The sequence below is a fragment of the Fulmarus glacialis genome, unplaced genomic scaffold (assembly GCF_000690835.1).
Source record: "Fulmarus glacialis isolate BGI_N327 unplaced genomic scaffold, ASM69083v1 scaffold11157, whole genome shotgun sequence".
Taxonomy (NCBI): Eukaryota; Metazoa; Chordata; class Aves; order Procellariiformes; family Procellariidae; genus Fulmarus; species Fulmarus glacialis.
The window spans coordinates 30,031-54,107 of record NW_009223829.1 but is presented as its reverse complement, the minus strand read 5'-3'; the positions used below and the strand labels follow the sequence as shown (position 1 = coordinate 54,107).

The 24,077-nt window shown below is 42.1% G+C and overlaps 1 protein-coding gene across 1 annotated transcript; it reads right to left on the bottom strand.

The window, feature by feature from the left end:
- Positions 1-4,429: 4,429 nt before the first annotated feature.
- On the bottom strand, positions 4,430-23,629 carry RASSF6 (Ras association (RalGDS/AF-6) domain family member 6). Its single transcript, XM_009581932.1, has 11 exons — positions 23,445-23,629; positions 18,608-18,697; positions 12,267-12,345; positions 10,953-11,104; positions 8,896-8,987; positions 8,262-8,446; positions 7,739-7,840; positions 6,413-6,464; positions 5,466-5,584; positions 5,280-5,377; positions 4,430-4,505 (listed from the first exon to the last, which is right to left on the bottom strand). The coding sequence occupies exons 2-11, from the start codon at positions 18,676-18,678 to the stop codon at positions 4,430-4,432; spliced, it is 1,026 nt and encodes a 341-aa protein (XP_009580227.1). The 5' UTR covers positions 18,679-18,697; positions 23,445-23,629.
- Positions 23,630-24,077: the final 448 nt, after the last annotated feature.

The window sequence follows — 24,077 nt, the reverse complement described above, 5'->3', positions numbered from 1 at the left end:
TGGGGGAGAAACCCGTATGCAAACTTCATCTCTGGCTCCTATCGCTTTGATTCAAAATGATCAAGGAAATATAAAATTTAAACTAAAACAAGTAACTTAAAGCCAGTTTAAGTCCTTAAAGAAATCCACTGAAAGAATAAGTTAAATGGATGGAAATTCAGAGTTTAGATGTGGCCACCATCTTATGGTATGGAATATTATTTTACTTAAATAGTCACAGACACCAAAATAAAGACAGACAGTTTTAAATCTTAAGCTTTCAAAGCATAAATGCAAATGAGATCAAGTTAAGAAAATCTGCCTGTAACCACTTCTAAATTATTTTTCAATCACCAAATAATTATTTTTGCATTTTTATAGCACTGTCCTTGGAATACAACGCATGCACTCACAAGTACGGGCTGCTCTAGAGGAGTTGTAAAGTTGCCTTTACGCACAGAAAAAGATTATCTTGGGCATCCCGAAGAGGGTGAGAAAGAAGAAAAATGAGCAAAATGTCATGGAAAGGACCGAACGTGAACTGCTGAAACACCTGGTCAGCAGACAAATATTTAGAGAAAGCACCAGTAGGCTGCCAAATTTACACGCCAGGTGGTTTGACACAAAAACAGCTTTTAGGTTTTTACTTTCTTTTTACATTAAAAGAGATTAGAAGGCATGTTAAAAATTGTATGTCAAAAACAGCACTAAAAGAAAGAAATATTTTTTCTGGAAACCCTTGGCTCGAAGGAAGAGATACCCAGGTGTCCGATTCTTTCGGTGGATGTACCTAGCAGTAGTTATCCTAGGAGCATTTCAAGATATCTGCAAGATAAAGAAACAGTGCCCAAAACAAACGTCTCATAAAATCCAAACCCAGCTTAAAGTATTACCATCAGAGAGAAGGTTTCAGAGTCACATTGAAGGGGTCGACCGAACTGATTCCCATCAGAATCTATTCCGTATATACTGAGAGGCAGTATTTTCATTAAGGATATAAATAATGAGAAGAAAAAACATTCATTAGATTTGTGGCTGACAGCAAGATGGAGACACATTTGCAAATCCCTTAGCAACATTTTAAATGTCAAAATCGTCTTGGCAAATTAGAGAAATAGCCTAGAAAAAAACAGCTATGAGGACAAATGTAACACAACATAGGTATGATTAAGCAGCTGCACCATTTCAGTACAGGAAAACTACTCATTAGGGAATTATATGGATAACAAGGCAGCTATAATAAATCACTAAGAGTCACCAATGGTTTGCTGCTAATTAAAGTCTAACATCGTGCTTGCGTACCAGGGATATAAGCAGAACAATAGATAAAACGGAAGAACAAGGTACGGAATACACATAGCGTGGTTTCATTTTCCTCACCTCTGGTAAGGACTTTGCTGGAGCATTAGGACAAATCTTGGGTACTTCACTTCTAGAAAGCATTTCACTGAAAAAAGAACAGTAGTAACAGTCAATGATGCAGAAAACAGGAAAGAACACAAAAGGAAAGCTAAAATAGATTGGGGTTGCCTGGTTTAATAAGAAAGGCTGCAGGAACGTGGAAGTCTTCATATACCGGTACAAAAAGCAGCCAGTCAATACCTGGTAAAGGGAACAAAGCGCCGGGATCAACCGTCTGGGAAAGGTGGGGAGCTGTGAGAGACACAGATATTTAACAGGATTTACTTAACTATCAGCAATGTCATCAATAACCAAAACAACGATTAGATGGCAATCTTGAGCTTCTCTTAGCACTCTGTTTTCTTAAAATTTTATGTTCTGATGAAGATCAGCCTTCTGGAATTTGGAGGGTGGTTTGGGTTTTCAGCTGGTTTTTGAAATACAGTGATGACTTTGGATTTTTCTCATGGGGTAGCTCGGTAGTAGAAATTCAGGTAAGATACATGCTCTAATTGCTGTCTTTATGATTAATGGCTTAGGGTCCAAATTCAAAAACAACCCCCATTTCCTCTCTCACCTGTTTTTCATTGCTGTGTTACCTCAAATATCCAATAATGCTTTGGAATAAATTCTTCCCCTGTTCTCGTCTGTATTGGTCAGAACCGATTTATTTTACCAAGCACCGTATTCACTGTTAGAAGAACTAACACCACAGCAAAGTCACAGCTTTATTTCAGTAGCCCTTAAAACCCAGCAGACTCTAGATAATCTGTGCTATGTTCCATAGTTATCTTCCAGCATCTTTTACTTTAGGACAAGTGAAATAAAAAGGATTCAAGTATTTAATATCCAATGGTGGCAAAAATGGCTCAGTTTAGGAACTGTGTACATACACAGAGGATTGGAGAACCTGCTTGAAAACACTTTCTCTCTTTTCCACATGGTCTGTGCACTGATTTATCTTTTCATCTCAGACCAAGGAATTAGGAGTATTGCATATTCCAGTATTTTCATACTGCACCTTCATACAACTACTCCAGCATTTATGAAATAGAACATGTAACAGAAATAGCCTATTCTGCATAAAAATACTTAAATACTTTTTCCTGGTTCAAATGTGAAACAGATGCTGCAGTGCAGGCAGAGATCTCTATAGCACTTGCCATTTTCTAATGAGTGTAGACTAGCTCATTTCCCCACTCATGAATTTGAGCTGTCTGAATATTTGCAAATGGGTTCTGATCTGTTCCTTATAGTAATTTAAGGAGAAAAAAGGCAGAAATCCAGACAAAGAGGTCTGTTCCTATTCTGACTCTAGCACCATTTCCACAGTGTTTCAATATAGCCAGCTGGTACTTGAAACGTACCTGACTTCAGAGGAACCAAAAACTCCATCCATGATCTGGCTGACACTGAAACTTCTGCTGAGGTTTGGGCAAGAACTTTGCTGCGGTCTACTTCAGACTTCACTGCAATTTCACCTTACCTCGCAAGTATAGCCTGTCATGGTTTAGGGTGATTTTCATACCCCCTAAAACTTGGCTAAAGTGTATTTGAATGGGTCCCTGGGGAAGTTTCGGAGACGCTTGCGTGCATACTTCTGTTGCTTCGAGGAACTTATATTTGCACCTCTAAGGCAACTGTTATTTAATACCATGCATCTTGACTGCTGAATTATTTTTATTTCTCCCCTCTGTGCTCCCTTGCCCATAATTGTTTTCCTAGGCAGGATTATAATAGACTGTACATAAAATAAACCCCTTGCCCCAACGACAATAGCTTCCATTAGCACGTTGACTTTTCATTTTTAAATTACCATGAAGTAACATCATCTCAGGCACTTCAAGTTTTCCCCATTTGATTTAATCCACGTGATTTTGAGGCAACATTTTTGCACACTGTTTCCCTCTCTCTCAGTGTTTGCCTTGTTATCTGCATAAGCCAAAGGTTGCTGAGGCAAAACACAGATACCATGTAAAAAACACAAACTAATACAGGAGGGCAATTAATTGCACACAAATTGGATTTTATTTACATCTCTACAATTTGAGCTTTAATATTCAGCACGAGTCAACGAGTCAGGACCCGACAGCTGGCTACTGTGCGCTGCGCTGGGGCCAGACTGTCCCAAAACTGCATCTGTGGCAAGGACGCCAACCCAACCCTATCACGGCTGTGATGTTCAGCCTCTCTCACTGAACACTTTTCACTTCCATCTTCAAATATTAAACATAAGAAGTAACAAGGAATCATTTGTTTCAACAAGAACAACAAAAAATGCTGAGATGCCTTCCAGGACCCAATCAAACATATGCAACAGTATTTAGTGAAAGTTCTTACTTTGCAGTTCAAGAGCTATTTCAGAGATAAATTCCCTCTCACATTTAAGAGCTGAATAGCTATTAAGTGGGAAGGTTTCCATTTATATTTTTCTAGCTGTAGCTCAAAGCTTAAGCAAGTTAGGCATCTACTAATCTGAAACCAGTGGCATTTCAGGTCTCTCTTGCACAGTTGGTTTGTTTGTTTGGTTTGGTTTTTTTAAGTTAAGTGAAAAGCCTAACTGCAATCTTAAATACATAAATACCTTTTCCCACTTATCTCTACCAAAAAGCTTCCTCCTAATATAATTCAACACTTCCCTAGTAGAAGGAAAACCATATACTTAATTTCAATATTTTCTGTACAATTCACACATTGGTTATTGCAATATTTTTCTTATGTGCTAGACTTTTGGTAATAGTTTGTAAATTAGTAGGTTTTAAAAGCCTTGTGCTTTTCACAGGATTTTTTTCACTTTCGTAAGTTTCAAGCTAGATTCAGCATCTGTCTTTTGGGGCATCTAGTGCAGGTTCTTAGGTGGTTCCCAACTTGTATTCCAGAGCTGTAGAGGAGCGGGTTCAGTTTCGGTTGCATAATTATCAAGAGAAACTTTAGCACTTTGTACAGCCTCGTGCTTTAAGTGCTCTTCAGTCATGGCACACTCAAGCAAACATACTGACTTTCCTTTGGCCAAGGCGGTGCGTGGGATATTCGCAATAGGCCATTCACATCAAACAGTAGTCTCTGTTTTTTTAACAGTTCGACTATGAAGGTGCTGGCATATCACACGCTTCTCTTTTAGGTACCTGAGATGAAGAGAGAGAGAATGCAGTCAAGTAACAGAGAATCCTGCAACACTTGAACCCAAATTCTAACGTGCTAGTTGAATGGCTGAAAAGTGTTGTAATGAAAGCTTTTCTGATAGAAAATGGCAATTGCAATGTGTTTTTTTCTTGACATTTCCTGGCCACTTAGATTCAAAGTGATTATCGGATGGTCATTTGTTAACAGATCCACAGCTGGTACAGACTCTCTTTGCTTTTGACCTCAGGACTCATATATATGTTCAGAAATACCGGTGCGTTACTAACTTCTACCTGTCGTGCATTCTGAGCTACTGTCAGAAGAACTCAAGCCATTTATCAGAAGTGAAGTTTCACACGGACATTAAGAATTTGGCACTAATCTAGCTTAGATACTGTGCTACCTAAATAGTACCACAGTATCTCCTGCATTTACACTTTCCAAGGAAATACACAGCAGCAAGTAGAGACTGAGGAACCAGTCTAAGGCTCACAAGACAAAGTAAACAGAAGTAACTCTGCGGGTCCTAATTTTCTGGAAAGATCCCCCCATGTGTATGTAGTCAGTATTCAATCTGGAATCTTTAACAGCAACAGCTCATCTGGGTATGCAGGATATAGAAAGAATTATAAATCCCACCGAGTTTCACTGAAGTAGTCACACCACAGTGTTTTAACTGCACTCTGCTACATAAATGCATTCACCTCCTGAGCCAAGCCGTAACTGTAAATATGCTCCTGTCTCAAAGTGACCCCACTCATTTTACTTCTACTTACCTTGCAATTGTCTGTTGAATCTCCTGTTGTTCTTCTTCATTTATTCTGTGCAGAATTGACTCCAAAAAGGGAAGATGAAATGGAATATACTGAGCAACCTATCAAGATGGTAACAAGAAATGCCCATTAGCGAGTATGCTAACTGGGAAAAATACCGTGAACTATTAGAATTGATGATAAACGTACATCACTGCTAATCTCTTCCACATCCCTGTCCATGAGAAAAAACTTGGCAATCTTCTCCGAGGGCCCCTGCAAGAGTCTGTGCAGTAAGGGAACGTCTCCACTCCTCAGCTGCTTCTTTTCTGCAATTTAAAAGAAATGTTGTGATGCACAGAACACACAACAGTGCCTCTAGATACCTCATGCAATTGGTAGTCTTTTTTCTTGACAAAGAGCCTGTATTTGACTGATGTGCAATTATTAAGATACCTAACAAGTCTCTAAGACATATTTGCAGGAGCATGTGGCACCTAACTTACACTTTGCATTTTGAAAGAAATTTTATTTTGAAAGAAAGATGCAACACAAAGGAGTTGCAATTTAGGCAGCCAAGTACGCATTTAAAAGACTGATCCCAAGCCCACCAGTTTGACCATGACTCCCTAAAACGAAACTTACTTCATAATTTTCAAACATCATTTCAGCTTCATACTTTGACATTTCAAGTATATGCCCATCAGTTCTCTCTACCACTCCTTCAGGTATTCCTTTTAATAAAGATAAAATTTCCTTCTTCCTGAAGAAAGACAGTGGACTGTGTGGTGGAAGTAAACATTTTCCACCGGAAAACAAGCACTTTAACTAGGCATCTGCAATCCAGGACTACCATCCAAAACTGTCAATTAAAATATCCCGTAACACCACCAGCGGGAGCCTGGCACCCCACGGTTGCAGTGGGGCTGTGCAGAACAAAAGTTAGAGCAGAAGAGCATCTTCAACGCGGCCTTTAAATACAGGAAAAACGAAGGCCTGCTTAGATGAACCAGCCTTACTGGCAGCACACCAGCAGACCACATATCTCTAAGGGGTCTCCAGAAAAACCAAAATGCCACACTGATCCCACACTGCCTGAACTAGGACAGATGCCTGTGACGAATTCCGTCTCCCCAAGTTAAGCGGTCCACACTTACCTCCGGACGCATGGATAATGTAAAGTGCAAATTCATGTGGGCTGTTTTCTATCTGTTAAACACAAACAAAAAGGTCTATTCAGACTGACTGATACACTTTCCTAGCATTTCACTGCCAGCAGATATTCTCTGTGCTTCTGAACTCAGATATTTAAATCAAAGTCTGAGACTGGGATCCTGTCTGTGGAAAAGTTAAAAAATACTTGATTTGGATAAGACAGAAAGCTATGCTGCCATGTTCATTGTCCCTGTACCCCACTACCTCAAAATGGCTTACATTACCGTATTGCCCAAATCAGTAACATACCCTCTTAGACAAGACCAGATCTTTACAGTCTTGTTTCCTTGGAGCATCCTTAACTACTTCATGCAACCTTCAGAGGGCTCACGTATTTGCCAGGACTATCTCCATTAGGGTAAAACCTTATGACCTCTTCCTATCCCCTTGCCTGCACAACCACATTCAGAAAATAGCAGTCCTTTTGAACACCTATTTTTCAACTTAGTCTCTACAACTTTACAACCTGCTCTGTAATTCCATTCCTTATTATGCTATTACTCATAGAAGTCAACTTCTCCTTTTAGTGTTACACTACCAAGTCTTACTAACTGTATGAAGTAATTCTGCAATAGCAAAGTCTGTAGACAAGTTAAAGGGAGAATTATCAAAGATTGTACACTAAGGAGCTACAGAGAATGAAGATATCGGAGAAACACACAATACCAATGGTAAATATATTTCTGACCAGGTATAATCATGTTAATGGAAGACGATAGCAAAGAAACTCCAAGGGAAAAAAAATAATTTCAGACAGTATGGCACTGATCTTGAGCATTGGTTTGAACTCTGACCTCCTGGAGCTTTCTGTGTGCCTGGATCTAACAGAACACATATCCCAGCCACTCGGGCTAACGAGAATTCCCTTTCTTTTTAAGCAAAATACAATTACTAGTGCCCGTCACTAGAGGGAAGCACGGCTATGTGCATCAAACAAACATCCTTTCTCCGTGCTGGGAAACGCTTTAAGTGCAGCAGCGTTTTCCCCTCCTGCGCGTGAGTTTATAGAGAAGCGGTTCTGTAGTTCTTCCTTCACTGCACACTATACACCCACTGTGCCTTTTGTAGACCCAAAGAGCCGTGAAACATTTGTAAAATAAACCCAACCCATTCCTTAAAGAAGGCCTGCGTGGTTTCTTTCTGCGCTCTATTCTATGCGCTATCCCCTCCCAGTTATTTCCTGCCTTTCACACAGCACTGGTGTGACACACCTGAGTTAACATTTGTAGAACACGGCTGCACTTGCTTCTGCAAACGCACAGAGTTACCTTAAACTTTCGAAGCAATTGTTCTATTACTTGTCTTGTTCTCATCTGGCTGTTTATTCTTATTTTGGTTTCTGATCCAAAAGCTGGAGTAAAAACTGATGTCTAGGAACAAAAAAAACAGCAAAAGAGCATGAGTACGAGGACTGCTGTACTCAATTTCTGGGACTCAAAAGGATACAAACCAGCACAGCTCTGGTACAAAGCAAGCTGTCAGGTATGCTGCCGCTGTTGCCATAAAGCAAAGGGCGGGCAGAAAGCACCCCTGGTACTTAGGACCGCTGCGGACCCCCACCGTGCAGTGGCCATGCACACCTGAAACCCACCTTCTGGAACAGACCCCGGAAACAGACCCCAGGGGTTGAGCCCAAGGCCCAGGGACACCGGCCTGGCCACGCAGCGGGGCCAGTGGGGAGTGCCCCTCTCGGCTAAGGGGGTGCGGGGGAGGTCCAGAAGCTTGCTGGGCATTTTCATCTGCCCCAGTACCCAACCTCAGGTGATGAAAGACAAGCACAAACACTCGTACCTCGTAGTTGTAGAAGTGGCCATTAATTGAAAACCTGTGAGTTTCTACTTCTGTCCTCGCTATTGTGGGCAACTTGGCCCTCTTCCGCACGGCCGCCGCATTGCTGACGGCCCTGGGCAGGGTAGCACAATCATGTTCCTGCTCGCTCGTGGACTTCAGAGTGCGGCTTTCATAACATGAATAACCTGGACAAGATGAAACCGCATCAGCATATTGTACAGCTGCTCTACCCTCTTGCCAGCACCCCCACAGGAAGAAGGTTCTTGATGGAGGGATTTCTTTTTGGTTTTTTTAAATTATTTTTTGGGTGGGTGGGGGGAGTGGGAGAGGAGCAAGGCACAGGCATACGACGCAGAGCAACAGGCGGTCTGCAGCGGCCACAGTTTGCTATTTTGTTCACTTCTTGGGAATTATTTCTTTGGTGAAAGCACAGCCTATTAGCACTAGCTGTTTGAAAAGTTAACTGCACAGCAATGTTTTCTTTAGCCAGTCTTTCACTAGCATGTGATATATGTTAAACAGAGACAGTAAAAGATTTCCCTTTACTGGTAGGGAAGGCCTAATGCATCAAATTATTTTTGCACAGTCACAGAAACAAAGAGTTTTTAGTGAACGTAAGAGCACCGACACTAACTTTTCTCAAGGTTTGGATTTTCTTCAGTAGATTTCAATGTCTCCCCGCTAATATGATGTAGATCATCAAATTCTCCCCAGCGTGTCATCCCCCTGAAAGATCAAACATATATTTATAATTGATTATTCCTCATTAACTCAGTGATTTCAATTTATCCTGTAGCCAGGCTTCACATGATACATCCCTATCCCCGTTCAAAAGTTTACAGAACACGACTACAGACTTCAATGTAGCATATGAAGCCAGTAATTTTAGTTTATGCCATAATAAAATTAGTTAGTAAAATATTGTCTGATTAGGGATCCCAAATGTAACACAATACTATTTAGAGCCTGTTGAACATCGACCATGATGCCCCTTAAATAATTTGCAGTACTACTTCATCTATTTTATAGCAATGCGCTGGATTAATCACATATAGGATACCAGGCAGGCATACACAAAACACACACATACTGTGCTTTAGTCACAGGACGCATCCTGTCTGTTACACAGACGGGGACATGAAGGATTAAATTATCACACTAGCCCCTTGTGCTATCCAAACCAGTTCTGTACGAGAGCAGGGAATTCAATCCAGCCTGTTTTAAAACCCACCTTTCTTTACGCCACTATTTCCATAATTCATTGCATAAACTCTCTAGCGGAAAGTCTTTGGCCAGTTACTGCTCTGACTGAGAATAAACCAATTTGTAGAAAAATACTTAAAATTCATTTCCTATGTATATTCAAAACAATACTCAACTAACTCCAATGAACATGCCAAACGACGACCTCAGTTGTGTTCCATACATTTAAAAAGTTCATTTAAGATCAAACAGTCAAGCTGCTCTGCATACCTTAAAGCATGTCAGGGCAGCTTCGCATTTCTGTGATCATGAATTAATACTTAAAGATGCAGATCTCCACCAGTCATCAGTTTTTTAAGAAATAAAAGGCAAAGCCTAACTTTAACTGCCAGAGCAGACCCTATCCTACAGGCCACACGCACCCCGTACCAGCAGACCTGGTCAAGGTAAACAAAGAGAACCAGATTTGCCTGAGACTCGAGTTCTTCGCTGGTTACTCCTGTCAGGTTACATCCCTTAATTTCAACAGCAAGAGACAGGGAGGAAGACTGTCCCTGACTTTACTGGAACTCCACAGCTGCAATGATGGTACAATTAAATCCACAATTCAAATACGTAACACATGCAATCTAAGACAATGGATAATTAAGAAAACGAGCTCTGAAATACAGAATTTATCAGGGGTTCATTCAGGGTAAACATTGGCTCAGCCTCCATATTACACATTACTCAGCTTCAGCTCATCAGATACAACTCAAAATTCACCAACCAAGGCTTGGGAAGGAGTGTTCAAAACAGAAACAAGAAATACTTTAAGAACCTACGTCAGTTTTTAAAGATACGGCAAATCTAGCAGGAGTCAGATCAGCACAATGCATTCAGATATGAAACGTCATAGGCAGCAGCCTGAAGGAGCAGCTGATCTGTGTGTATTTCTAAGGGGTTTTAACCTTAGACTTTGCACAGACAAAGCCAGTATTCATTCCCCGGCTTGAAGTTTGCCCTGAGAAGCAGTGGTGTCACACTTGAAGTGCCTGGGAAAGTAACCTGCGATAGACAATCTCTTAGCACTAACCTACCAGCTTTTTGCTTCATTCTGTAGAACGTGCACCGACATGAGGTCTTTCAGGGGCTACCAACATTATTAGGTGTACATATATACATGTGGGATGGGGTTTTTTGTAAATTTTTATATACGTAAATTTCCCAGTACTTGCATGGGAATAGTCAGTATAGACAAGAGCAGCCTCCTCCACGTTCTCCACTGATCCTAAGCTGAAAGCCAGACAAAGATGCTAGAAAGATGCATCTTTCTGCCCAGCAGAAGCTGTTGAAAGACAAGACCAGTAACAGAGTACTGCTGTGCAAACAACCACCACAGCCTTTGGGGAATCTGGGATACACAACCAGCCATATTCATTGAAGCCACCTACGTGGGCTGTCTTGAAATACTAGCCTGCCTCCATCTTACGGAAGTTAATACATTACCTTTTGCTAGGGAACAAACCCACGTTCTCTGTTGACTTCAGGGTTACAAAAGAGGGTATCTGCTTCTCATCCTGAATTTTTAATCGGATAGGATGTCGGACTCCCCAAAATATTGACAAGATTCCTTCAATACATGGTTTGCTTCCTTCTCGCTGGGGGGGCAAAAAAAAGAGGAGTAAGGAGTGCTGCACAATAATGAAGTAATAATAATCGATTTCCCCTCAAAGTAACAAGAATATGATGAAATCGCTGAGGCCGTCACAGCCCTGGAAAAGGTCACTTGGAGAGGCTGTGTAATCTCCGTACTTAAGATACTTCCAAAACAGGTAGCTAAAGCCGCAGCTGACCTCATCTCAAGTCAGCATTAGTCTGACTTTGACCATGAGGTTTTCCAACCAACATGGCCATAATTCCATACAATCACAAGTCAAATCCTATTTGTTCTACTCGCATGACTAGCTTTTCTGAAAGCAGGGTGCTAAGAAGGTGATAAAGGGGAAGAACTACTGCCGGTAAAGGAGGAAGAAGCAGTTAATGAAATCGTCCTCGTTGATGCAGGGCACTGCATCAGACCAAAACACGTTCTTGGTCCCCGTTCTTGCTGATACAGAACTCTGTCACTGCAGAGTGAGCTGGGACAGAGAAGTGAGGACTGCCCATTTTCAGACCATTTTTGCTGATAATTGCTTTAATGTCCTTTTGGGTCTTCATATCAGCAAAGCAACAGAAACACAGCTTGTGAAGGAGAAGGAAGTTCAGACCTCTAAACCAGGGACTTCGCGGTATCAGAGACACCATTCATGCCTTCATCTGCCCTTCAGCTCCACAGGCCCTTAAGGTCTCCACAGAGGATGCATTCCCGGGGCTACGCTTAGGAGCATTTTCTCTGTAATGAAGGTTCACATTCGAGGAGAGAGTGGTAGTCTCTCCTTGACCTGAGTGACAGCAGTCCTGCAGTTACACACTGTGGGCTCAAGCTGAAGGAGCGGGGGGAACTGCACCCCACAGAAATATTTGCAGTACTACTCTCTCCCAGCTAACCATGTAAAACTTGAGAGATCAACCCAAAGAATGTTTTCCTGTGACACGCTAAGGAATGGGATGGCAAGGAGATCACACCATTTCTGCTCTCTTCTGCTCACAGCATTTGACTCTAGCACTTGCTGTGGTGTTTTTATTAGTGATATATATCTAATACACGAACACAGAACAGTCCTACGGTGTTCAGTCTAGCGACATTAAACAAAAGCACCCATTAGTGCTTTTCCTACTATTTCATTGTGCTTTTTGTATCATTTTTACATGGATCCTTACCTGATTATGTGACAGTTGCAGATTTTCTTGATCAGAATAGTAGGAGTTATAAGTTTTCAGAAGTGAACTGAGCTGCTCCCTAGAATAAAAGACCACAATGAAAAGAATAATTTTTAAACACCTCTATCACTGTAAAATCCAGGTGCGAAGTGGCAGAGTAACACCCTGTATCTGTGTCGCCCACTGCATCTTTGTACAGGTTTGTTAATGATTAATACATCATTTTCCGGGAGTAAAATTTTGTCAGAATACTGGGTTGCTTATAAGTTGCTTCTTTAAAGACGTGATACACAGAGGAAATTAGTTAGTCACAGCCTGACGTGACGTTAATAAAACTGTCCCAGAATAACTTGTACTTTGGACTTCTGTTAGTCATGAGGGAGAAGCAAACAGGAACAGCACTTCCATGCACCAGTGCGCAGATGATTTTAGTTAGGTTACAATCTGTAACCATTCCCTGCATGATGGCTTCCATTGGGTTTTAATATTTTTTCAGATACTGTTCTTATTTCAAAACACCTACAGTATGCCTAAACAAAACATTTCAGTTTCCTTCTGCTGGAAACCTAACAGCTTTGCAGTAAGTCTTGGCTCGGAGGAGAAAGGACGGAGATGAAGAGAACCTCTGCCAACAAGCAAGGATTATAAACCTGCCCATAATCTCGGATTTCAAACAGAAATTCATGATGCAACCAAAAAAAGGCAGCATAACATTCTGCTTTGAAAACACTCTGTTGAGGCAGGAAGGCAGTGTGAGGCATACTGGTGCTAATGATGTTTAAAACTTAGTATTTCAGAACCACCAGAGACAACTATGCCTGTCTCCATCCTTGATAAACTCACAACACTGCAGGAGAAGGTTTCATAAAGTGTTTCAAATTTGATGGAATTTCAAAATAACCAAATTAGAGCTACCGCACATCCCAGTTTCTAGGCCACAGCCACCGCCTCCTCTCTTTGCCAACTTTGTCGGGAAAGAAAGAACTTGAGCTACTGGATTTTAACTACGTGATTTCCAAACCTCCTGGGAAATTTCAGCAGCGACTGGGCTACTCAACAACCTGAAATCCTGAGCAGCCTGTGGGTGCACGGCCAGCGCTCCTGCAGCAGCCCAGGGGGGCTACAGTCGCAGCACAGGGCAACGCCGGCTCTCCGCTGACAGCCAGTGCAAATGCCGCTCCCACCTGAGCTAACGGCAACCGTGCTGTGGGCAGCCCACGTCGCTCACATGCCCATTCAGCCCTTGTAAACGGGTAAGAAGCAAGAAATGCCACGTTGCACAAACACAGGCTGGGGGACGATTCCTTCGGCACCGGCGCTGTGGAAAAGCACCTCCCGGTTACTGCTAAGCAGCTCCTGATCCCAAGTCAGCAGTGCCACGCTGTTGTACAAGAAGTAACCACCATTCAAGGAGATATACATGGGAATATCCTCTGCAGAGCAAGGCTGCTTGAAGTACAGCTCAAGGCTGAATTGGGTCTAAGTACTCTGCCTTCTTAGCACTACTTTTGAAGGAGGATACACTCCAAGTGGACAGAGTCATTTGAAGGAGGATACACTCCAAGTGGACAGAGTCTAAGGAGGAGCCCGCGGAGTGGTGAGTAGCATGAAGCGTGAAGACAAAATGCAAGTTGCAGCTCAGGCTAAGGAGGTCCGAAAAAACAACAGATGTAAGTAATATGTATTTCAGGACCATCAAAAATGAAACACTCTTCCCCACACGAATTAAATAGCAGAGATGATTTACATCGTAATTCAAGAAAGCAACTTCCACCAGCAGAGATAATTAAGCATGAGAAGCAATTGCACAGAAGCATACGAATTCTTCCTCACGGACAATCTTAAAGCACCAACTGAGATGACTAACAATCAAGATGGTTTTATGTTCTGTCTTGCAGTGGTGAGTGGAGACACCAAGTTTGCTTCCACACAGTGTCTATTATTTCCATGTTTTTGTCTACTATGAGATATTGTAACGGCCAAACCATAGGAAAAACAGATAGCATTTGCAAACTCTTCTCACAGTAAGTTCCACAGAGACCTACTGAAACTATTCAAGACCCACGTATTATCAGAAGTACTATTACAACTCCTACACCAATTTTAAGAAACAAAACCAAACCCCACCCCAAACCAAGAATTGACTTCTAGCACCGTCACTGAAAAACAAATCACACATGGGAATGACGCTCAGTAGAAATTACATTTCAATATTTCAACAGTCAGAGTTCACCAAGAACATCTAAGACATCATGTCAAAGGTGCAGGAATATACGGATCAAGACTATATGCAACATATTACACACCACCTTCTGTGAGAGATACGTTTAGAGAGGAACTTTACAGTACAGCCTTGGGGCATCAGAAACACTGGCATGAATAGTTTAAGCAGAATTTTTAACAGTCGTTTTCCTGTAACAGTCGGAACACACCCACGTCCCAGAACACGAGGACGTTATCAATGGTGACAGTGGCACCCTTATCAGAGATGACAAGCCTAAGAGTGATCTCTCCCCTCGGAATGGGATCAGCTTGTCCATCACTGCGAAGAAGTTCAGAAGGATATTTTCAGGGGCGAAATGAATATTATTTCATAGCATCTCTCTCTGATCAGATTGTGGCCCAATTTTCTCAAACTGACTGTTTAAATGGCTGCACAGTTGACTGTGTAAACTTACAAACTAAAAAAGTCAGTGTTGCTCAAGAGATCTCACCTAAGATATTAAGAAACTCCAAGAAATCAGTGCAAGAGAATAGGAGAAGGATGGATTACGCAAAGAAATACAAATCATGTTGGTTGGTAACTGCTATATATGATTTTAAGTGTACCAATTAGACAACAGAAGTATCTTCTCCTGGGACTGTCATAGTTTTACTCCAGCAGCATGCACCCTCTTCTGTGGCTTACGACAGACGCGCTCTTCTTCCACCTTCAGCCTCGCCTGTCTACAGTCTCTCTGAGAGCTCAAAGCAGGCACCTTACGCAGGACTGTGTTTCTCAGTCACCTCTCACCATTTATACATACCCAAAGCATCTGGACAACACGGTATCTCTGAATAACACTCAACAATAAGCAGAACTATCTCACGATGTGAGTCTCCACGCGGGATACGGATCCGTAGCACCCGCTTCTTCCTTCGGGGTGAGGCAGGCAGACATCTGACACCGCATCGAAGCAGAGTGCCCGAGCGGGACTGACGGACAGTGCCGCCCCAGAGCCCGACATGGAGACTGCTCAGCGGGAACATGGCCTTCCCCCAGGCTTGGCTGCTGACACACTGGAGAGGGAAGTTGGGGAGCAGGGGACTAGTTAACGTGTATATGCCGTGTTTGGGGCAGAGAGGCACGCAGAGTGTGCGAATGAAAAAACCGTATCCCTCCCTTGCTCCGCTTAATAAACTGAACCTGGCAGCCTCCTGTTGCCTGGCGAGCCTTTTCCCGAGGTGAGAAGGGAGAAGATAAACAGGGCTTTTACTGAGCAGGTAACATTAGGACAAGGGCTGCACCACTGAAATCAACAAGGTTAACAGCATTCCCTTCTAACACTCTGGATGTAAATTATTTACTTTGTTAACTTACTGCAACTCCCCAAAAATATTTTTGAGTGGCTTTATCAACAAAGTGCTGGGCTCCAAAACAGCATTTTCAACATTTGCTTCTACTCACTTAGACCTTAAATCCTAGTAATACAAGCAGTGAAAGCCTTTCTTTCCATTGTGTTGGAATAGCTCATTTCAGGTTCTGTGTGTCTTCTGAGCTATGAGGGATTGTATTCAGGTCATCCCATCAAAAGGGTAAGTTTTAACGGACTTAGATATGAATCAGATACAAGCGAAATTTTAATCATGCTGGCTCAAGGTAAGCATGATTAAGCACGTCGTGGCCTCATACACAGGCAAAATCCAGATGCAATGCAAGATTAATTTGCAAGTAGGAGATATGTAGTTTTATTTCACTGATGTTGTGACAGACCTGGTGATCCTGCTTGCGAAGTGCTTAAAACCTAAGTCTTCTAATACTTTGCAGCCTAATACCTTTGGCAATCATTTTATTGACAGCTGTTATTTTGCAAGCTTTTTCCAGGTAGGAATCTGGGGAGATCCATTCCCTGAAGACAGGTTAGGAATACATAAGGACTTAGGTCATACTGAGGCCCATCTATTACTCTTAGTCCATGTGGGCTGCAAAGGCAAATAAAATTACAGGCTAAAAGCACCAAGTTGTGTGGTAAGGGTTATCTGAGGCAGATTCTGTTTCTCAGAGCAAGCTCTGACGATTTTTACTTAGTTTCTTGCCTTCTCTGGAAAAACTTCCCATTAACCTCCACAGAAGTTAGCACAAATAAATCTTTCAGGTTTCAGTCTTGCATTAGTGCAACCAACGGTGACGAACCACACAAGCCATTAGAAAAGCCCTGAGGGAGAGATTTAACAGCAGCTCTCACTGACTCATTTGTCCTTGTGTAGTGGAGAGACATTAGAAAAGACCATCTTTCTTCTTTTAGCCCCAGAAAGGAGTAACACATGCATTAGCCTACTAGTTCCAGAATGAGTCTTACTGCAACGTATCTTCACTACGAAGGCCCAAAGACTGCCCTAACCAAGACACAGATGGTCATCTCTTCAGAGTTACGCTGCCAGAAAATCAGCAGCTCTGTTGTGTTGCAAGACTGTTCCTCACAGCACGGCTTTGTGACAACAGCCAAATGCAGCCATTAATGCAAGCCAAAGCTAAGTAACTGGTAGAACAACTTAGAGACAAACCCAAAATACTGCAGATTCACCCCTTCCTTCAGTAACGAAGGCAGGACACAAGGGAGCTGTAAGGTCAAATGCCCCAGTGGTAAACCACAACAGAGCCCAGATTGTGTTCACTCGAAACACTAACCCAGGACAAATCACCTGTGTCCTCTTCTCCCCCGAGCCCTATACACATTTATCCACAGATATTTATGGCAGTTATGCTTTAAGACACAACAGTTCAGCCAGCCAAATAATCCCACGTGCTTTGGTCAGCCTTTTTATCCAGCCATTGTGCAATTCTCCAACAGCAGGCTTGCCGTGTCAGCAAGATCTGCATGATAAAACTCGAAGAGGGGTAATGTAACAGCAGATTCAACGTATAGATGAGGGACGATAGTCTGGGAATTACATTGGAAGCAAACTTGAGCGCGTACGGATTACGTTCGTGATTATTAAAAGGCTTTTTTTTTTCGCAAGGCAAAGTAACTTGAACAGTACTTAAACCCACGACTGTAATGCAGAAGGGTCTCGACCAGGATCCACATTTCACCACTTGAACAGGCAAATATATAGGGGAATAAGAACCCAGAGACATTGGTTCATCTGGTACGTTTCCAAATGCTTTTGTATGCCAAGTATACGAAAGTGCACACAGATGAATTACCTCTGATACAAAAGCACTATGTCCCAATTAGCAGCAGTATAAAAGGAACAACTCTTTTGGAGAAGGGGAGGGATGTGCTTACTGCCTGCATGCTTTGGGCAAAGCTCCGACACCCTTCCTTGAAAGGGAGAAACGAACAGCACTGCTCATGCCACATATAGAAGTATCGGGGTTCAGGTGCAAATACCTATTGCAGCATGAGAAATTCTATCACAGGCCCCATCCCTGAGTGCATTTACAGTTAGCTTCTTCCCACAGGAACATCAAGAGGGATGGTAATGAAATGAGTAAAGAGCCCCCTCTTCCTGCTCCTGTGCTCTGGTTAACAAGGGAAAAATTCATCCCCCAAAAAAGGCACGGAGCTATATGCCAGGAAGCTCTGGGTTTATGGCACCATTAGGAAAAATTCCTACCAGTCAGATTTAACTGTGGAAAAGCATCCCACAAAATACACTGAGTGCAATTCCAAGCTTTTTAGAAGTAGGTTAAAGAACCACTTTCACTCGCCACAGAACAGAGTCAGCAGACCCAGCAGGTCTTTGTGCAAAGAAACGCTGCCATCTGGAACTACAGACCAAACCCCATGCCTCAAACAAGCAGAACTCAAGTTAAACACTGGAACTCATGTTCAATTCCAACAGATTTCAAAGATAGGAAGGTCATCTTCTCTAATTTTGAATTTTATTTCAGTATCCTCTAGAAGTGCTGTCCTACCTAATGAACAAAATCCACAGTCCAAAAGACTTAATGCTCTGTTCTTTGCAATCCATATAAAGGGCAACTTTGTTCTGTAGACACTTCACAGAAAGCAAGTTGTAGGATCTGCTGCTGCTATAGGAGCAGCCCTCTACAGGATCCCCTGTCAATGAACAACGGACTAACTTCAAAGAAAGCAGCAGTCATTAAATTTTTTTTTTTTTTTTAAATAATTTACCTGGTTATGAACTTCTCCTCATTGATGGAAATAGAAGGTAGGTGCTGTGCTTTCATAGTCACTCTCTTCATTTATTCCGAAGAGATGAATCTAAACAAAAAGTAAAAAAAAATTCATATCCCCTAATGCCACTAAGAAAGACTAAATGGTAAACACAACAGCAAAGCCTTAGTTTGCCAGGTGAAACAGGCTCAGACACTCAAGCTAAGGGCTAACTATACCATATTCTGACTACTTTGTACTTAGCCATAATACCCAAATATTTCCCACTCCTAGTAAAAAAAGACGTAAGCCATTCCCACCAAGTATATCACAGTACCTTCAATCCCAAGTACTACATATACCAGGACTTTCTTAAGTAGTTTCAGGACTACTCCACACCACTATGACACTATGATTATGCTTCACTTGTTAGTAGACTGACACTGCAACCCATTTACTGGTTAGGATTCATTTGTTAATTATGGATAGAGCATTGCCCAGGGTCACCAAAAAAAAAGTGACTCAGCAAACCACCCTTAAACAGGTTCATAAAACTACACAAGAGGAGGAGAAGTGTTGATCACTGGCAGAGTCCTGTAGCACACAAAGAAAGCAGCTGAGATATTAAAGAGAGAACAAGGCTATAATTAAAGTGATGTAGCAATATAATTTACAGATCACCATGTAGTGATTCCAGCATTTGGTGTAGGCAGCAAGCCAGACCCATGAGACTCCAACAAAGCATTCTTGAATAAGCTTAATTATGGAGTCTTGGCTGCTTTCATTCCCCCTCAGGTACTAGAAGAAAAGGCAGACTGGGGAAAGTAAATGAAGAGACTCAGAGACTCGAGATAGACAACTGATACTGCACTGAACAAATTTAGTCTCAGCCCAAGAAGTGGCATCACACAGATGGGTGGAAAAAAAGAAACCCCACAGAAAGCAGTAAAATCTCCAAGGACTGCATCGCAAGTTGATTATTCCGCTTTTATGTCTCTCTTACTCGACGACAGAGGAATTAGCCTGACAGCACTTGATGACCGTTCTCCCTTACGCCAGGAGATTGACTCGAGTCTGACTTCAGACTGCATGGGACAGAGCCCGGTCAAGGACATCAGGAAAGTAGTTGATTGTCTACAGTACTAATGACAAGTAGCCTTCAGAAAAACCAATTTAGAAAAGAAATTCAAGCTTGAAAAGATCATGGCTAGCTAAAGAGTAGGTGCCTAGCTTCTGTGCAAATGATCCTACTCTACTGAGCTTCTTTTTTAGAGCGAGTTACATAAAGTTTCCATAGTCATAGATAAACGACTTCTAAAAAGATATACGTGGAAAACCGAGACGTTTTGCATAAAAACACGTTATCTTCAACCTACAAAACATATAGGAAATTATCGCACAACCTCTAAAACCAGAGTGCACTATCAAAACAAGCTTCACGCGAGCAGCTGGGATTTCTAACTGCGCTTGATCAATAGCTCACTGAAAAGAGCAGAAGGATCCCACATAGCCATTGTCCTTTGGGTGACATCCATCACGGCAAAAACGTACCTGAAAGCCAAAAAAGCCCAGGCACTTCTGTACAGACATGAGTTCGTATATAAGGAAGAGACTGCTGTACACCAGTATAATAGTGTTGTTTCTTTGAAATGAGTTCAGTAACCATTGGCCACACCTTGAAATCTGCTTTTCTGTGATTTACTAATACCTCTAACTGAAGCAACTGCCTATGCCAATGTAATTTCAAAACAACTTTGAAAGATGCAGAGGAGTTTATGTACATTGGCACCTGCATAACTGGATATACACTTAAGCTTCCTCCCACCCGTCAGGAAAAAACATGTTAAGAAGAGCAGATAGTCGAGTCACCACTATTAAACGCAGAGCAGCGACTCTAACAAGCTCTAGCCGCGATTCATTGCTCACGGTTGCATTCTTTTCCATAGAATTTGACCTTAAAATTATTCATATGAAAGAAAAAGCTGATCTCTACAGATTGAGAGAAGGGATCTTTACACATGAACGTAAAAAAAAAAGATTATCATGGAACTACCCGTTTTGTTACACGGTGAATGGCTCTTAGTAAATTATTTGCCTTAAAAACCTTGAGCATATCTTCAATCAGCTGGATACCATTAAAATGCTGACAATGAAACAAACTGGACGAGTAGCTGGTGATGGGAACAAGTCTTCACCAACGCCTCCCCCTTTTCTCTCCCTCGCTGCCCGATGAGCCTGGACAAAGACTGGCCTTTTCTCCTATCGCTGGCGCAGAAGCACAAAAAAATGCTCCTTACGTTTTCCTCAGTTTTGTGACCAGTTCTGCTTATCAGACTTGTACAAAACATTTCCACACCACCAGCTCACCCTGGAGATAAAACACTTCTCGATGTACCCTTCCCATAGGCGCGTTCTGGCCACACGCGTCCTGCGGCCCTTATTTTCAGTTAACCCTGAAACCTGCGAGTTGAGAACGTGAAGTGACTTCCCCAGCACAATTACTAGACACTACAAATGCCAGTATATTTACACTGGCACTCCGTTAGTCCGCAAAGCTGTCACATTTTCTATCACTTCCCAGTACTTCATTGTTTTCCACGTCACTTCCCTGTAGCTCTTTTGAGGAAGCAAACAGGACAACTGAAGTGTGTTTTTTCCATTGTCCCCTTTGATTTCAACTAACAAAAATGTGCTAATTTTTCAGCTCTTCCAATAGTATATGATTGTGGCTGCCTATTCAAAGCTATCTTCTGACTTGTTTAGTGTCAGGCAGGCATCTTCAGCATCACGTTGAACTGGACTAGAAGCACAGAATTCTCTCAGATAGTTGAGACCTTCAAAGTGGGACCTCGGCTGGACTAACTTCCTGACCGGAGACTTAACCAAGAACAAACTTAATGCTGAGAGGAAGACTGACTGTAAGCCTAAAATACTTCTGGAAGGAAAGAAAAGAAACAGAAGGGAAAGACAGGAGTAAATCAGAAGTGGGGCAGGTGCAAAATGAGCAACTCTAGAGGAAGATTTCAAGTATTGGAGAAGTCTAGGAAAAGGAAATGGAAGAATCACCACCGCACAATCCCAAAGCTGCGAGAGGATCCACAGCCACATCAGGGCACAAGACAAATCTCACAGAGATAGCGAACTTTACTTTTCTTTAAGATTTACGTCTTACCTGAAACGGTTTTTCCAATAAAAAGTCAAAGTGTTAGTGGAGACACAGATGAGAGAACTTCTTCAATTTTATTAAGCAGAGTGATTTTTAAGTTTTGCTTAAGGGGACAGCACAGGGACAGGAGAGTGGAGGAATGACAAAGCAAAGGTAAGAGCAAACAGCCACGCAGATTTTTACACAAGGATGAAAGGAGGCAACTGTAGAGGAGGGCTGGAAGGAGAGGGACACTCAACATCCAGAGTTGAGCCACGCAAGAGCAGCAAAGCAGCATTTAAATTTGTAACAGCCTGGACGTGCTTTTTGGCGCATCCATATATTAAGATAGGAACTGCAGAGCAAGCCGTGTGCTATGCAGAGGTCTGACCAGCGCTAAGAAAAACTAAAAACCCAAACCTCCCCAAAGATTTCTAGATTTTTTTACCCAGCGCTTCCCAAAGCTGTTCCAAAACCACAGAAATTCAGGATGGGGTGAACCTTCTCATATATAAACCACAAGGCTCAGCTATCTATTAACATAGCTGCCGACAACATATGCATCTAATATCTTGTACAGCACAAAGAGCTTTGCACTGTAGGCACAATAGCACATATACCTAAGTCATTTTCTAAACTCAGAAGTGTCTGGTATTTAGCAAAATTTTGGACCACTATCTGTTTCTATAAAAGAGAGTTTAGGATTTATTTACATCCATAAGAAATTCAGTGTCAGCAGAATAATTTTACTAGTCTTCACTTAGTCACATGCTCTAGTTATATAAGCCTTCATGTTGGGTTTTACATTGGTGTGTTTTTTGGTAGGGTTTTTTTTTTGTTTGGTTGGTTTTGGGTTTTTTTGGTGGTTTTTGTTTGTTTGTTTAACTTAAATGTCCTCATCACCAAAGCAAAGGTCTAATCAAAAGAAAGTACTTATTGCAAACACTTGCATTTTCCCCACTGAAATCAGGGGGGCTTTTTTCTTTGTCTTTACACTTCTTTTCAAAAATTAACTGCTACAGTACAGAGCAGTAGCAGCACTACTTGAATATAAAACACGGTGTAACCCCTCTGCTCAGGCACGTTCAGAATGGGCTTTTATTACTGAAACCAAAAGTAAGTTGGTATTTATCTGTGAACATGGCCCCTTAACTTTGAGTCACAAAGAGATACGAGCTCCCTCCCCTCACACAAACGATGATGACAGAGCAGGGCTTGCACCAAATGTATTTCAAACACTAAGTAATCCACTATTATGAAGATAAGTTACTTTCTATTTCAGGTCGCTTCGGAAAGATCACTTTTACCCGCCAAAAAGAACAGACAAGGTCACCGACATAACCTTTTAAATCACACTGGTGACTGAATGAAGGGCAGCAAAGGCTTACGCCCATGTACACACTGAGCAGCAGCACTACCTGTTATCTGCCTGTTTTAATCCCAACTCTGATTCACTCAAAGCCACCTCCAGATTTAGAAACTTCTTCGCCGAGAATTTCTGACCGAACATTTCTCCTTCCCTCCGGCACCCTAATCACCCGAAAGGAATTTGACTCGAGTTCTGGGTGACTGCGAAGGACCTTGCTTTCTACTGACACTGCAGGTTACACAGCAAACAGAAGAACAGCTCCGGCTTTACATTTCACTTACCTGTACGTATGATCAGAGAAGGAGAAGCAGAGAAGGAATTTCACATACCTTACACTGAGCCCTGGACAAGGCATGACAGCGTTGCACTGGCTGACAGCTACCTCTGCTACTTCATGGAACCCACAGAGCTGTTAATTACTATTTTGCTTAACAAACTGGGAGTGCTAGAAACCCAGGACACTCCCCGCACCTCGGTGCATGTCGGGAATATATACCTACCCACTTTCCTTCCTCCGAGCGGCTGACAGGAGCGCTCCCTTAGTCACGGTTACACCTACGGGGAGGCTCCAGTTAACACTTTAATCACTAACTTTATAATGAGCGGCAACCTGCTGACTCTTGTAATTATTTGCTGACAGGGCACACCCTGAAACATCCTGTGCTGAAAGCACTGCTACGCTTTAACCTCGTCTTGTCTGTTTTCTAATCCATAGGATAAAGGCATTTTTTCTTCTCCAGATATACGCCCGTCTTGAGTGTTTAGTGGAACAACCAATACATACAATCAGATCCTGCCTAAGTATGAATACATGGATTTATAACATTATGACAAAAATTCTGACAACACAACTTGATCACTTAATCACATACAACTGTATATTCAATCTTTTGCTTAACTGTCTAATAGCCTTATGAATATCATTCATTGGGCAAGAGCTGTGTCTGTAAGAGAGAATGCATCGCTGCTTAGCT